This window comes from Panthera leo, chromosome E1 (assembly GCF_018350215.1).
Source record: "Panthera leo isolate Ple1 chromosome E1, P.leo_Ple1_pat1.1, whole genome shotgun sequence".
Lineage (NCBI taxonomy): Eukaryota > Metazoa > Chordata > Mammalia > Carnivora > Felidae > Panthera > Panthera leo.
The window spans coordinates 2,466,812-2,480,065 of record NC_056692.1 but is presented as its reverse complement, the minus strand read 5'-3'; the positions used below and the strand labels follow the sequence as shown (position 1 = coordinate 2,480,065).

Genomic DNA, 13,254 nt, shown 5'->3' with positions numbered 1-13,254 from the left:
AAGTACAAATAAAAATAGCAAGGATATAGCACACAGTGCTCGGCTGCTAACACCCGGGCCCGGAGAGTTCTTGTTCCTGGCACGAAGCCACAGCGCGCACAGCTGGGCCTCACGCGGTGAGCCTGTCCCCGTTTGATTCAAGGCAGGGGAGACAAGGGGCGGGGCGCCTGGGTGGCTCAGTCGGTTGAGCATCTGACGTCAGCTCAGGTCACCATCTCCTAGTTCATGAGTTCAAGCCCCGCGTCGGGCTCTGTGCTGACAGCTCGGAGCCCGGAGCCTGCTTCGGAACCTGTGTCTCCCTCGCTCTCTCCCACCCTCTGTCCCTCTCTCTCTGATAAACAAACACTGAACAATAAAAATTAAAGACATTTGAAAAATCAACAAACAAAAAAAGGCGGGGACACAAGGAAGGGAAAGTGAAGAGCCCTGTCCCTCGCGCAAAGCCCTGTCCCTCTGGAGGGGTGCGGGGCACGGAGAACTTTCTCGTGACTCAGCGAGCTGGATCCGTGGCAAGCAGGCTCCCAGTGGAGAGGGAGTAGACGCCAGCGACAGATTGGAGAGACCTCCTCGTCCTCCATTTTACAGCTAACCTCGGACTGACTGGCTCCCGGGGAGGAAGAGTTGGCTCAGGGAAATCCCTAACTTACCACATCCGCCTCAGGCTCCGACAATTCTTTCTGTGCCTCGGGCTCCTCCGATGTTGGCTCTGGGAAGAACAAAAATTCAAAAATGAGGGCGTTCCATGGGGCGCCTGGGTGGCTCAGTCGGTTAAGCGGCCGACTTCAGCTCAGCTCATGATCTCACAGTTCGTGGGTTCGAGCCCCGCGTCGGGCTCTGTGCTGACAGCTCGGAGCCCGGAGCCTGCTTCGGATTCTGTGTCTCCCTCTCTCTCCGCCCCTCCCCTATGCACGCTCTGTCTCTCTCTCTCTCAAAAATAAACAAACATTTAAAGAAAAAAGGGAACGGAGGTCAGGTACAACGCTGCATCACGGACAAAGCTCAGAAACGTGATGTTGGGTGTGAGAAGCCGGTCACAAAAGACCATATACCGTACGGATCCATTTACGTGAGATGTGGACAGCAGGCAAATCCATACAGACAGAAAGTGGATTAGCGGTTATCAGGGTCTGTGGGGCAAGGGGAAGGGGGAGCGGCTGCCAAAAGACTAGGGTCTGGGGGCGCCTGGGTAGCACAGGTAGTTAAGCGTCCGACTCCTGGTTTTGGCTCAGGTCTCACAGTCTGTGAGTTCAAGCCCCGCATCGGGTTCCACACTGACACTGCAGAGCCTGCTTGGGATCCTCTCTCTCCCTCTCTCCCTGCCCCTCCCCGCTCACTCTGTCTCTCAAAGTAAATACACTTCAAAAACATGTTTTAATTAAAAATAAACAACTAGGATCTGATGCAATGAGGAGTAAAGATATAGGGTGAGCTGATGCCAGCCTTTCAAGGTGCTTCAAGTGGCTTTCTCGGGGCAGGGGGGAGGGGAACAGGATGCAAACGCTCTAAAATTAGGTAGTGGTGATGGTTGAGACAGTTCTGTGAATATGCCCAAAATCACTGAATTGCGCCTCAAAGGGATGAACTTTGGGGCACCTGGGTGGCTCAGCAGGTTAAGGGTCTAACTTCGGCTCGGGTCATGATCTCATGGCTTATGAGTTCAAGCCCCACGCTGGGCTCCGTGCCGACACCTCAGAGCCTGTAAGTTGCTTCGGGTTCCGTCTCCGTCTCTCTCTGCTCTCCCCCACTCGTGCTCTGTCTCTCTCTCAAAAGTAAATAACAAGACATTAAAAAAAATTAGGAGCACCTGGGTGGCTCAGTCGCTTAAGCATCCGACTTTGGCTCAGGTCATAATCTCAGAGCTCATGGGTTCAAGCCCCGTGTCGGGCTCTGTGCTGACAGCTCAGAGCCTGGAGCCTGCTTCCGATTCTGTGTCTCCCTCTCTCACTGCCCGTCCCCCACTCACCCTCTGTCTCTCTCTCTCAAAAATAAACAAACATTTAGGGAAAAAAATTTAAAGGCATGAATTTTATAGTAAGTGAATTCTATCCCAATTTTCTGTTAAAAAGCCGACGAGGGGGGCACCTGGGTGGCTCAGTCAGTTAAGCGTCCGACTTCGGCTCAGGTCACAATCTCACAGTTTGTGAGTTCGAGCCCCACGTCGGGATCTGTGCTGACAGCTCAGAGCCTGGAGCCTGCTTTGAATTCTGTGTCTCCCTCTCTCTCTGCCCTTTCCCTCCTTGCTCATGCTCTGTGTCTCTCTGTCTCTCAATAATAAATAAGTGTTAAAAAAATCTTTTTTAATTAATAAAGAAAGAAAAAGCTGACAAGGGCAGGAGTAGACGAGTGGAGGGAGGCAGGGGAATGAAGGCCAAGCAGTACTAAGATTATTCTAGGCCTTCAGCTTCTGGCCTTCCATTGCTCTTCCCACATGCAAAAGCTGGGGCCCACGGAAACCGGCCCAGCTCAGTTGTCGCACTCGTTTCTGCCGCACCCACTCTGGACGCCGAAAATACCCAGGAGGGTGTGTTTCTACCTCCTGATCTGCTGCTCACACAAGAGACGGGTAAAGCCGGTGGGTTTCCCACCCGCCATGGGCCGAAAGGAAGAAGCAGCAAATGAGACGGAGCCAAAAGACTTTGGGGAACAGGACACTCCGACTTCAGAAAGGAATCCCAAGAGGGGAGACTGAGGCACAGAAGCCAAGAAAGAAAATCATGAAAAAGATGGGACAGACGGTTCCAGGAGCTTGGCGGTGGTGAGACGGGTAACCAAGAAATCTAATGCCCTTTGAGAAAACTGAAGGCATTCAAGATGCCAGATGGAACCAAGGCCAAGGGGAGGAAGACTGAGGCAACCTCAAGGGTAAGTTGGGGGTGGGGGGGCGCCTGGGGGCTCAGTCAGTTAAGCATCTGGCTCTTGATTTCGGCCCAGGTCATGATCTCACGGGTTTGTAGGATGGAGCCCCACATAGAGCTCTGTGCTGACAGCAGGGAGCCTGCTTGGGATTCTCTCTCTGCCTCTCACCCGCTCATGATTGCACGCATGCACTCTCCAAGTAGAGGAGTAAACTCGAAAAAGAAAAAGAAAAAAACGTTGCTTAAAGAGTATATCGGTTTCGTCTCCTACAACACAAGTTATATATATAAAATCCAAGTCATGAGATATGCAGTAAAAATGTAAATAGCAAGCTTGAGGGGGAGCCTGGGTGGCTCGGTCAGTTAAGTGGCTGACTTCCGTTCAGGTCACGATCTCGCGGACCGGGAGCTCGAGCCCCGCGTCGGGCTCTGTGCTGACAGCTCGGAGCCTGGAGCCTGCTTCCGATTCTGCCTCCTTCTCTCTGTCTCTCTCTCTCTCTCTCAAAAATAAACAAACATTAAAAAAAAAAATTGATTGTTTTAAAAAGCAAGCTTGAGGATGACAAACACCAACTCAGGATAATGGTGGCATCTGGAGAGAGAGAGAAGAGCTGGGGGAGATGTGGCAAATGGAAGGACTCACGGCCACAATGTAGCCGTCATTGGGTGATGGGTACGTGGGGGTCCATTCTGTTATTCCCTATACTTTTCCTGACTTGCCTGAAATACGGGTCTATAGCTTATCCAAAACCTTGGGGTGGCGTAGACTTCAGAATGTACAATTGTCAACGGAGTATGACACACGATCCCCCTCCCCCCACCGCCTCCGGCAGACTCTCGACCAACACGCCACAATCTAACTTTTACAGTCAGGAGCACCGCAGGAAAACATTCGAAAATACACACTAAGTGGTTACATTGACTGTAAGTACTCTCCTGCCAGTTTGGTTTATATATTACCACCAAATAAGTTTGGATGCCAAACTCTGTGGGAAAAAAAACTGGTTAGCCCTTAAAGTTTTTCTTTTCTTTCTTTTTTTTTTTTTTTTAATTACAAATATGGGGGAGCCCGGGTGGCTCAGTCGGCTAAGCGTCCAACTTCAGCCCAGGTCATGATCTCACTGTTCCCAGGTTTGAGCCCCTTGTCAGGCTCTGTACTGACAGCTCAGAGCCTGGAGCCTGCTTCGGATTCTGCGTCGGATTCTGTGTCTCCCTATCTCTCCGCTACTCCCCCACTCATGCTCTGTCTCTCTCAAAAATAAAAAGAAACATTAAAAAAAATTTTTTTTAATTTTTTTTTTTTAACGTTTATTTATTTTTGAGACAGAGAGAGACAGAGCATGAATGGGGGAGGGGCAGAGAGAGAGGGAGACACAGAATCCGAAGCAGGCTCCAGGCTTTGAGCCATCAGCCCAGAGCCCGACGCGGGGCTCGAACTCACGGACCGTGAGATCGTGACCTGAGCTGAAGTCGGACGCTCAACCGACTGAGCCACCCAGGCGCCCCTTAAAAAAATTTCTTAACGTAAAAAAATTAAACACATACATACATACATAATTAAAATTACAATATGGGGGCACCTGGGTGGCTCAGTCGGTTAAGCACCCAACTCTTGATTTCGGCTCAGATCTCGATCTCACAGATGCGGGATGGAGTCCCGCGTCCGGAGGAGTCCCAATCGAGTACTTGCTCGGCTCGGAGCCTGCTTGGGATTCTCTCCCTCTCTCTCTCTCTGCCCCTTCCTTGGTTGCACACACACGCACAACTACTCTCTCAAAATAAACAAATGAACAAACAAATAAAACTACAAATGTGGGATTATAAACCTGTCCTCCTTTTCTTAATGGGAGTTGAGGAACACCTAAGGAAGCAAAGGTTGTCAACAGAGACCTCCAAAGGGTGTTTGCCCACTTACCCACCTTTACCAATGTGTTTTAGGCCCTCCCCCTTTATCCCTGCATCTGCCATAACAAAACAGCACGGGGGCGCTTGGGTGGCTCAGTTGGTTAGGCATCCAACTTCAGCTCAGGTCATGATTGCGCAGTCCGTGAGTTCGAGCCCCACGTCCAGCTCTGTGCTGACAGCTCAGAGCCTGGAGCCTGTTTCAGATTCTGTGTCTCCCTCTCTCTCTGACCCTCCCCCGTTCATGCTCTGTCTCTGTTTCAAAAATAAACATTAAAAAAAAAAACAAAACAGCACAGACTGGGTGGCTTCTAAACAGCAGAAACTTCTCTCTCCCATTTCTGAAGGCTGCAAGTCCTAAACCAGGATGCACCATGGTCACCGAGACCCTTCCTCTGGGTCACAGACTTCTCACCGTGTCCTCACATGGAGGACTGAGGCAAGGGATCTCTCTGGAACCACCTTCCCAAGGCACTTATCCCATCCATGATGGTCCCACCCTCCTGATCTGATCAGAGCACCTCCCAAAGCCCCTACCCACTAATCACATCACATCAGGCGTTAAGATTTCAACATATGAATTGGGGGAGGGAGGGGAACAAAACATTCAGACCATGGCCGGCCCCTCTGTCTCCAGCAGGGACAGACCTCAATCCCCTCCCCAGCTCCAAAGAGTGCAGGGATCACTGTGGGTGTCAGGGATGCTGTGGAGGTCCCCATCTCCTCTGAACCTCTGCTGGGTCAGCTGGAAAGCTCCCACCAAACGACAAAAAGGCTTAGAGCTAAGGGAGTCATAGATTCTTTGTATTGGATGGTCAAGGCTTTCACTGAGAATCTCCTTCCCTTCTCACACTGGAGGAGTCTCCAGGTTGAACCTCGCTGCACCTCCTGCTCCCTCCGCATCCCTGGTCCAGGCGCCCAGCCTCCAGGAGCTAGTTCCATTTTTAAGGCTTCTGGGAGAACTCAGAACAGAACATTTTGCTGGTCTCTAACCTCTGGATCCTAGGTATCCTGTGGACCCCGGACCTCTCTCCCACACCCATGCTTAACCACTGTTAATACGAAAAGAGGATTCTATTTCTGTCCCTCTTCACAGGCTGCTTGCAGTGGGAAAATGTGGGGGCTATACTTAGTTCACAGTCCTATCTACACCGGCCAGAGCTCCAAGGCACGGCCCGGCGACAGCAACTGCTACCAAAAAAACCTTCCAACCCACAGGAGAGGCATCCCTGAGATCAAAGCCGCAGGAGGCAGCCTCTTTAAACTCTCTGCTCCCTCCATCCAGACATGGGGCTTCTTTTTGTGTGTGTGGCCCTGAACCTGACCCTCCTGAGTCTACCAAGGCTCCGCCAAAATGAAGGCAGAGACGCAAGAGCCTTGAACAGATGGGAGAAAGCAGCGCTCAGGCTGAGGATTCAAAGGGCGGCGAAGCAGGCTGAGTCTCCATGGTGATGGGCTTAATGGAAGAAAAACATTATTTGTTTTGCCACCCAGGGTGAAGATGGGAAAAAGGAAGAGATCAAACCCTCTTCGGTGTGGTCAGAGCAACCTGGAACACTAGAAGTGAGGAGGAAGAAGAGGCTAGGAGAAAGAAAGGACCGGCTAGTGAGCTCCGGGGTCACTGGGTGGTTGGGGGTTGGAGGGGGGGTACTGCGAGGAGGGAAAGAACAGGACAAGGCTGGCCAGGAGGAAAACACAGAGACAGGAGCCCAGCATCAGGCCTGACACTCCACTCAACTCCCCCACAACCCTCAGACCCTCTTTGAAGACACACATTCTGCCTCCGAGCTCCTCCCCAGCGTGTACCCACCAAGCTCCTCCTTGAAGGAATCGGACTCCGGCTGGGGAGGCAGGGCGGCGTCCCCAGGCTTCGAGGCCAGGGTGGCCTCGGAGGCTCTTTGGCGGGCACCACGGCTGGCGCTTCCCTGGCCACTCAGTCTCTGCTTCTCTTCTTTGCTGGACATGGCGCGGGCGACACCTGCGGACACACGGGCAGCTGGGGGTCCACAACCGGATCCACGCCTCCCAGCCCGTCCCCCCTCCATACACGCGGTCCCTTTTGAATTCATAAACTGAGACCCCCTCCCCATATCATACTCCTATCTGGGGATACCTCACCCTGCTCCATCAACCAGCCAGGCGTGGTCACACACACCTTCAGCCACTTTACCCCTCAGGGCCATGGGTGGAGAGAAGGCCCGGGGAGGGGAAGGCCGTCCCCCCATCCCTTGTCATATCAAGTCACCCAAGCAAACCAAGATGATTCTCCTCCAACCCTCCTTTCCTCCTGCGATACCCCCAGCAACGGGGTGGGGGGGGACGTGGAAAATTCTCCTCCTACCCACGCTAAAATGTGCCACCCCCCTAAACAAAGAAACGCAGTATTTGCGTGTCGCCTGGGTGGTTCAGTGGGTTAAGCATCCAACTCAGGTCATGATCTCCCCGTGAGCGAGTTCAAGCCCCGAGTCGGGCTCCGTGCTGACAGCAAGGAGCCTGCTTGAGATTCTCGGTCTCCCTCTCTCTCTCTGCCCCTCCCTTGCTCACGTGCTGTCTCTCAAAACATATAAAGAAAAAGAGAAACGGTATTTGCAACACATCTCTTTAGGTTTTCATTGCTGGGGGGGTAGGAACTCCGGTTTGTGGGTGCTGAAAACATCTCTTCGCATAGTTGACCGAGGAACCCTGAACTAGGCCACAGTGAAGCCCAACCTCATTTGACTCCTAAGGCCGAGAACAGACTGGCAGAAGGAAGGAGAAAAGTCACCCGACACGGAATTTCCAATTGTGCGGGGGGGAGAAGAAAATGGGGCAGGAGGAAGGCCTCTCGGGCAGAAGCAGGGGCGTTCGCGGCGGGCTTGCAGCGGCCCAGGGGCACTGTGTGATTGGCCGGGCCTTCCGGCTCCAGCCCGACAGCCACCTGTGGCTGCCACAGGCATTGATCACAGGTTATGAGTTCCAGACTTGAAGGATGCGTGCTTTGCTCCAAGGGGAAGCGTTCTGTTAGGCCGACGCATCGATAAAACCAACCGCAGCCCAGACAGGGGCCTCCAGAGAAGCGGCCTGCGGCTGGAGCCTCCCGAGGGGGGAAGGGGGGGGCGTCCGCGGGCGAGGCCGGGAGCACCCTTCCCAGGGGCTCACCCCCAGATCCGCCAGGGCCGACCCCAGGAGGGGCCGCTCCAGCAGCCTGAGGGCTCGCGCCGTCACTCAGGAAGGACGCAGGGGACCAGCGGCCAGGTCCTCAAAGTGGCTGCCTGTCGTCCACAAACCTGCCCTTGCAGGGGCTTCCTCACCCCACGGTCACAACTGCCCCCCCCCCCCCCCCCCCCGCTGCTCCGTCTCAACCCCAACCGCCCCTTCTTCTCCCCTCCCCCACATCTGCCCTTTCTCCACCTCCCCTGCCCCTTCTCCCCGGACACGGCCGCCCTCCCCTCCCCCACAGCTGCCCCTTCTCCCCGAAGCTTCCCCCGTCTCCCCTCCTCCTCTTCGCCCCCGACACACACCTCACTACGCCGACCCCGTCCTCCCTAGGCCGCCGGACCGGCCACTCCGTCTGGGAAGTTGCCCCGAGAGGCCCGCTCCCGCCCGCGCCTGCACGCGTCGCCAAGGCAACCACGGGCCGGGACGGGTGAGCGGCCCGGGCGCGTGCCCGCGAGCCCGGCGTCCTCGGCGCAGGCGCAGGGCGGCTCCGCTCCGCCGCCCGGCAGCCCGCCCCGGCCCGCGTGCGCCCCGCGGGGAGCGGGGGCCGGAGGGCCCGGCGAGAGCCACCGTGGCCGGCAGGCCGGACGAGGCGGGGTTCGGCCCGAGGACAGTCTGGAAGGGCCGAGGCTGAGGCCACGAGCCACCCTCCCGCGGGACGGCGAGAGCGCCGGCGGAGCCCCCGCACCGACCCCGCGCCCCGGTCTGCGGGCGCGCTCCCGAGCGCGTCCAGCAGGTGGCGCCCGGCGTCCCGCCTGCGGGGCTCGTGGACGCTCTAGAAGGCGCTCCAGGATTTCGAGGCAGCCGCGGCTGCAGCTGGGTCCGGGGGAAAAACCGGGGCTGGAGCACCCCTGCCCTCCCGCTGGTTTCCCTCGTCTGAGCTCGGACTGGGGTCTCGGAGCGCCTGGAGGCGCGGGGCGGGGGAGGGGAGGGAAGAACGGAACTGGAGTCTTTGGAACCTGAGGATCGGCTCTGGGAAGCGTCGCCCGTTTTGGGGGGAACGGGAGGCGGGGACTCCCTGGGGAAGGTGACCGGGCCGGGGAGGGGCTCGGCTTTCCGTGAGAACAAAGGCTGAGTCCTGGGGAAGCCAGAGGAGAGGGGTGTGCCATGGGGGGGCAGACCTCAGCCGGTGCTAGGGGGCGCTGCGGGCCGGGGCCGCGGAGGGGGCGCCTGCAAGCCCGGGCCGTACCTGCGGCGCCAGAAGCTGGAAGGAGGCCTCGGAGATCTAGGGGGGGAGGCTGAGTCAGGGGAATGGGTAGGCACCCTCCCTGCTTCCATCAATAGTGCCTAATTAAGACAAAGCCAGCAGCGAGCGCACTGATTACATTTCCATGAGGAGCTAAATTGATGACATTTTCTTTGCCGGATGCGGAGGGGGGAGAAGCTGGGACCTCAGTTCCCCCTTTTTCTGGTTGCCGTTCACACCTGACAGATCTCCTTCTGCCCGTCCACCGCTGCAAGGCTGTCTCGGGTACCCCTGAAGGGCCCTTGGGTTAATGCACACCCATCCTAATCTCTGCACCCCACCTATCCTAATCTCCAGCATTGGTAGCCCCTGGCCTGGGCACTCCCCACCCCTGCCATCCTGGAGGTAGGTTCCTGGGCTCTGCTGGCCCCCTGCCTGGGCCGGAGTCCCGGCTGAAAGCAAGGATTGAAGTAGTGAGGGGTCCTGCCACACCCCTAGCCAGCTGCGCAGCGAGTAGGGCTAAGTGGGTGATAGATCCCCTAACCAAAGAGGCAGCGGGTGGCAGAGAGAGGTGGCATGATTGGCCAGATCCCCCAGGGAAAAGTCCCCAAGGAGTGAAGATTTGAGGGGAGGCATTGGGTGGGGAGTCTTATAGGCAGGGCTCCTGGCTCCCCGGGGGGAAAGAATGCAGTGTAGACCCCGTGTCTTTTCTGCCTGCCCCCCCCCCCCAACCTTGGCTGTACCTAGGGATCCCAGCCCCCTCCATTATGCTAAATAGGTAATCAAACATCTCGCTTTGCTAATTACTGCTCAATCCGATTAAACGCTGCCGAAAGCTCATCAACAGAGGTGGAGGTAGGGGGGAGGGATGAAGGGGAGCCAACCACAGCTGTGAGGGGGGTCTTGTCCCTGGGGGAATGAAGGGGACAGCTGAGACACACGGCCAGGGTACCGAGACTCAATACCTCCCAAAGGAGAGGGACTGGAGGGTTGTGCCCACAAGCCCCTTACTCTTGCCGCACCCCCCAGCCTCAGCCAGGCCTTCCCCTCCCCCCAGACCTTCATTACCCTCAGAACCCAGGCATCCGGCCATTCCCACAGCTACACACACCCCTGTCCCAGATTTAATAAGTTCTGTTCTCTCACTGTCAATATTTGATGTCTCAGAGCCATCTCCACGGAGAGAGGGGGACTCTTCCCTTGCTTCCCCCCTACCTTGGCCGTCCTTTGCCCACCCCAGTCTCTTTGTGCCCCCAACCTTCTCTAACTAGCTGACTTAATGAAATGATATTAAAGTCTTAAGCAACTCCAAAAGAATGGTTGTTATGGTGAAAAGAGCGGGCAGGACGCCTGGGTCCCCGAGGGGAGCAAGGGCTGAGGAGGGGGAGAGAGCCACAGGCTAAGGTCTAGAGGCCTCAGTCCCCAGTGGGGAGCAGCAGATTTGGGGTGAGCCGGGGGCCGGACCTCTGGATCTTGGCGGGAAGTAGGGGATGGGGGCTGGGAGAAGGTGGGAAGCAAGGACATTCAGGGAGTCAGGGTCCCGGCCTGTTGTCCAGAGCATCCGTCAGGGATGGAGAGGCCAGCGTGGGGGGACCGGGCCTCTGTGCCAGCAGCCTCCTGCTGACCGTGCCCTGGGCCGGTCCCGTGAGAACCAGAGTAGATTTCTCTCCAGCCCTGACTCATCCCTCTTCCCCCCTTGTCCCCCAGCAGACCCCCACAGGTGATTTGTAGCTGATGCCCTCACAATGGCAGGGGCCAGGAGAGAGTCGTTCCGGGACACGAAGGGCTGAGAGCTTCCAGAGGAGGAGAGAACAGAGGCCAAGAGATGGGGAGCCAGGCGCCACCCCCACCTCCCCCCACCCATCCCCATCCCACTCCCCTGGGGACCCTGGCCCAGCCCCAGTCCCCTTGGGGTGGTGGGAATACTAGGACATTTGGCTGGGGCTGATTGATGAGGGAGGAGGCAGCCACCAGGGCACCAAGGAGGTTGCTGTTTGCTGAGCACACAGATTCCTCCCCACTCGCCAGCTGCCGCCCCCCAAGGCTGCTCAGTCTCACCGCCAGCACTGGGGCTGCAGGGAGCTGATGCCTGGGCTTCTGAGGGCAACCGGGGGAAGAGGGGGAACCAGGACCCCAGATGCTTCAATCCACCGCGGGAGTCGGGGGGTTCCTCAGACCCGGTGACCTCAGAACTCGTTTGAGGACCCCACCTTCCCTGCCACCTTTCTGACCTCTCTCCTCCTGCCCGGTTTTCGCTCCTCTTCAGACCCCCCCCCCCCACTCTCTGAGGGTATCCCAGCCCGCCACATTTCTCCCAGCCCGATCTTGAAACTTTCCCGGGAGGCGGGGGGGGGGGGGGGGGGGGGTGGAACGGGGGGTGCGCCCTATGTTCCTGATTCCCCATATAGCCCCTTAGGAAACTCCATTTTTCTTTCTAACTGAAACCCCACTTACGATGTCAACCATTCCCCATCAGAAATTCCCACCGCAGCTCTTTCCTGAAAACCCCCACCATAAACCACACACACACACACACACACACACACACCCCTCAACCTAATTTACATACTGCAGAGTGTGAGCCCCCAGCCAGGACAGGCTCAGCTGTTTGGGACAGGGGTGGGGGCAGTTTCACAATCCGTGGTCTCCAGCCTCTCAGTCCCTTTAGTTCCTCCCTGCCTCCCTGCTCTAGACCCTCTACGAGCAGCGGTCCCCCAGCCCCCTGCAAAAGCTCAGAGCATCACCCTTGCCCACCCAGCGCTTAAACTCTACTGGAGGAAAACACACCGCACGCCCAAGAAACAAAAGGGGGGGGGCATACCGAATTAGACCAGCTTCCTGCATGTGGATTCTAGACCCTACGTGACTTGCTCCCCGCCAGGCTGAGGCTGGGGAAGGACAGGACACATCTGGAACATCCACAAGGCTGTGGATGTTCCCAAACATGTCCCAAGTTCACCTCTACCCTTTGCATTTGCTGTTCCCTCCGCCGGGGGCGTGCCCTTCCCCCACCTCACTCAAGGTCTGACTCAAAGGTCACCTCTTCAGAGGGACCTTCCTGACCTCCTAAAGCATCTTCCCTGCGAATCTCTATCCTCTCCACGCTGTTACTCCGTTTTGTTTACACCGCTTGTCACTGCCCGGAGATGTTACTATGTTGTTCCCCACCAGGATGCGGACTTTGTGAAAGCAGGGACTTTATTTAATCTATAGTCTCAGTGCCCGAGACGGTGCCTGGGACCAAATAGACACTTTACGTGATGCTGAGTGGATAAGTGAATGAAAAAAAAAACAAAAAAACAAAAAACAGAAAAGGAACGTCTTCCCTCCCCTCTCCTGGCTTTATTGTGCTTATCGCCCGAGGAGCATGTTTGCGTACTTGTACCCGGAAAGAGGACAGGACGGCATGTGTCGTTCCGTGTGGAAGTCACCAGTGCTTTCAAATCGCTCGGGAGATGCACAAGCCGCCACGCGTGGGGCAGGCGGCAGGTCTCGTGTTGTTAACGGGAGTGCGTGCAGGGGGGAGTCCGCGGATGCCAGAGTGGCGAGGGGGTGTACTTCAGGGGGTGGTGCTGAACGTGCTGCTCCTCTCCCCAGCTGTGCATCTGTCCCCAGGTGTCTTCCTGTCTCTCAGCACGTTATGATGTCTTGTTTGGCGAGGTGTTCGTCACAGAGTATTTATCCCCACTTCTCTTTCCTCCACCTGTGTCTCTAGATGTGTGTGTGTGTGTGTGTGTGTGTGTGCGTGCGCGCGTGTGTGTGTGGTGCAGGGGGGGGCCCTCCCTCGGCTCCCTTGCCCCCTCACACACACAGCCCTGCCCGGGTCTGGGACCCCTCCCTTTCACACTGGGCCCTGTTGCTGGGCTCTGGGTTGCCATGGTGACGGTTGCCAAGTCCCTGAGGCTGATAGCCAGCGATGGGGCTGTCGGCTCCATCCACGCGGGAGGCTGAGGGGGGCTTCCCATTGTGTGGAGAAGGGGATGTTGCCATGACCACCAACCCCCACTAAGGGGCAGGGACCAGCCTTTCCACCCCCCTCGAGCCTCCCCACCTCGGGCTTCTCCAGTGAGGGGCTCAGAAGACAGGAGTGAATTCCAGACAGCCCAGCACCTGGCC

General features: G+C 56.8%; 1 protein-coding gene across 4 annotated transcripts in view; it reads right to left on the bottom strand.

Annotated features, from left to right (window-relative positions):
- DNAH2 (dynein axonemal heavy chain 2) overlaps positions 1-8,351 on the bottom strand; it is a 92,618-nt gene extending 84,267 nt beyond the window's left edge. For all 4 annotated transcript variants that reach the window (XM_042914611.1, XM_042914612.1, XM_042914613.1 and 1 more), the window contains exons 1-3: positions 8,258-8,351; positions 6,568-6,735; positions 648-706 (exon numbers count right to left, since the gene is read on the bottom strand). In XM_042914611.1, the coding sequence (XP_042770545.1) occupies positions 648-706; positions 6,568-6,721 (213 nt within the window). In that variant the 5' untranslated portion in view covers positions 6,722-6,735; positions 8,258-8,351. The remainder of the gene's footprint in view (positions 1-647; positions 707-6,567; positions 6,736-8,257) is intronic.
- Positions 8,352-13,254: the final 4,903 nt, after the last annotated feature.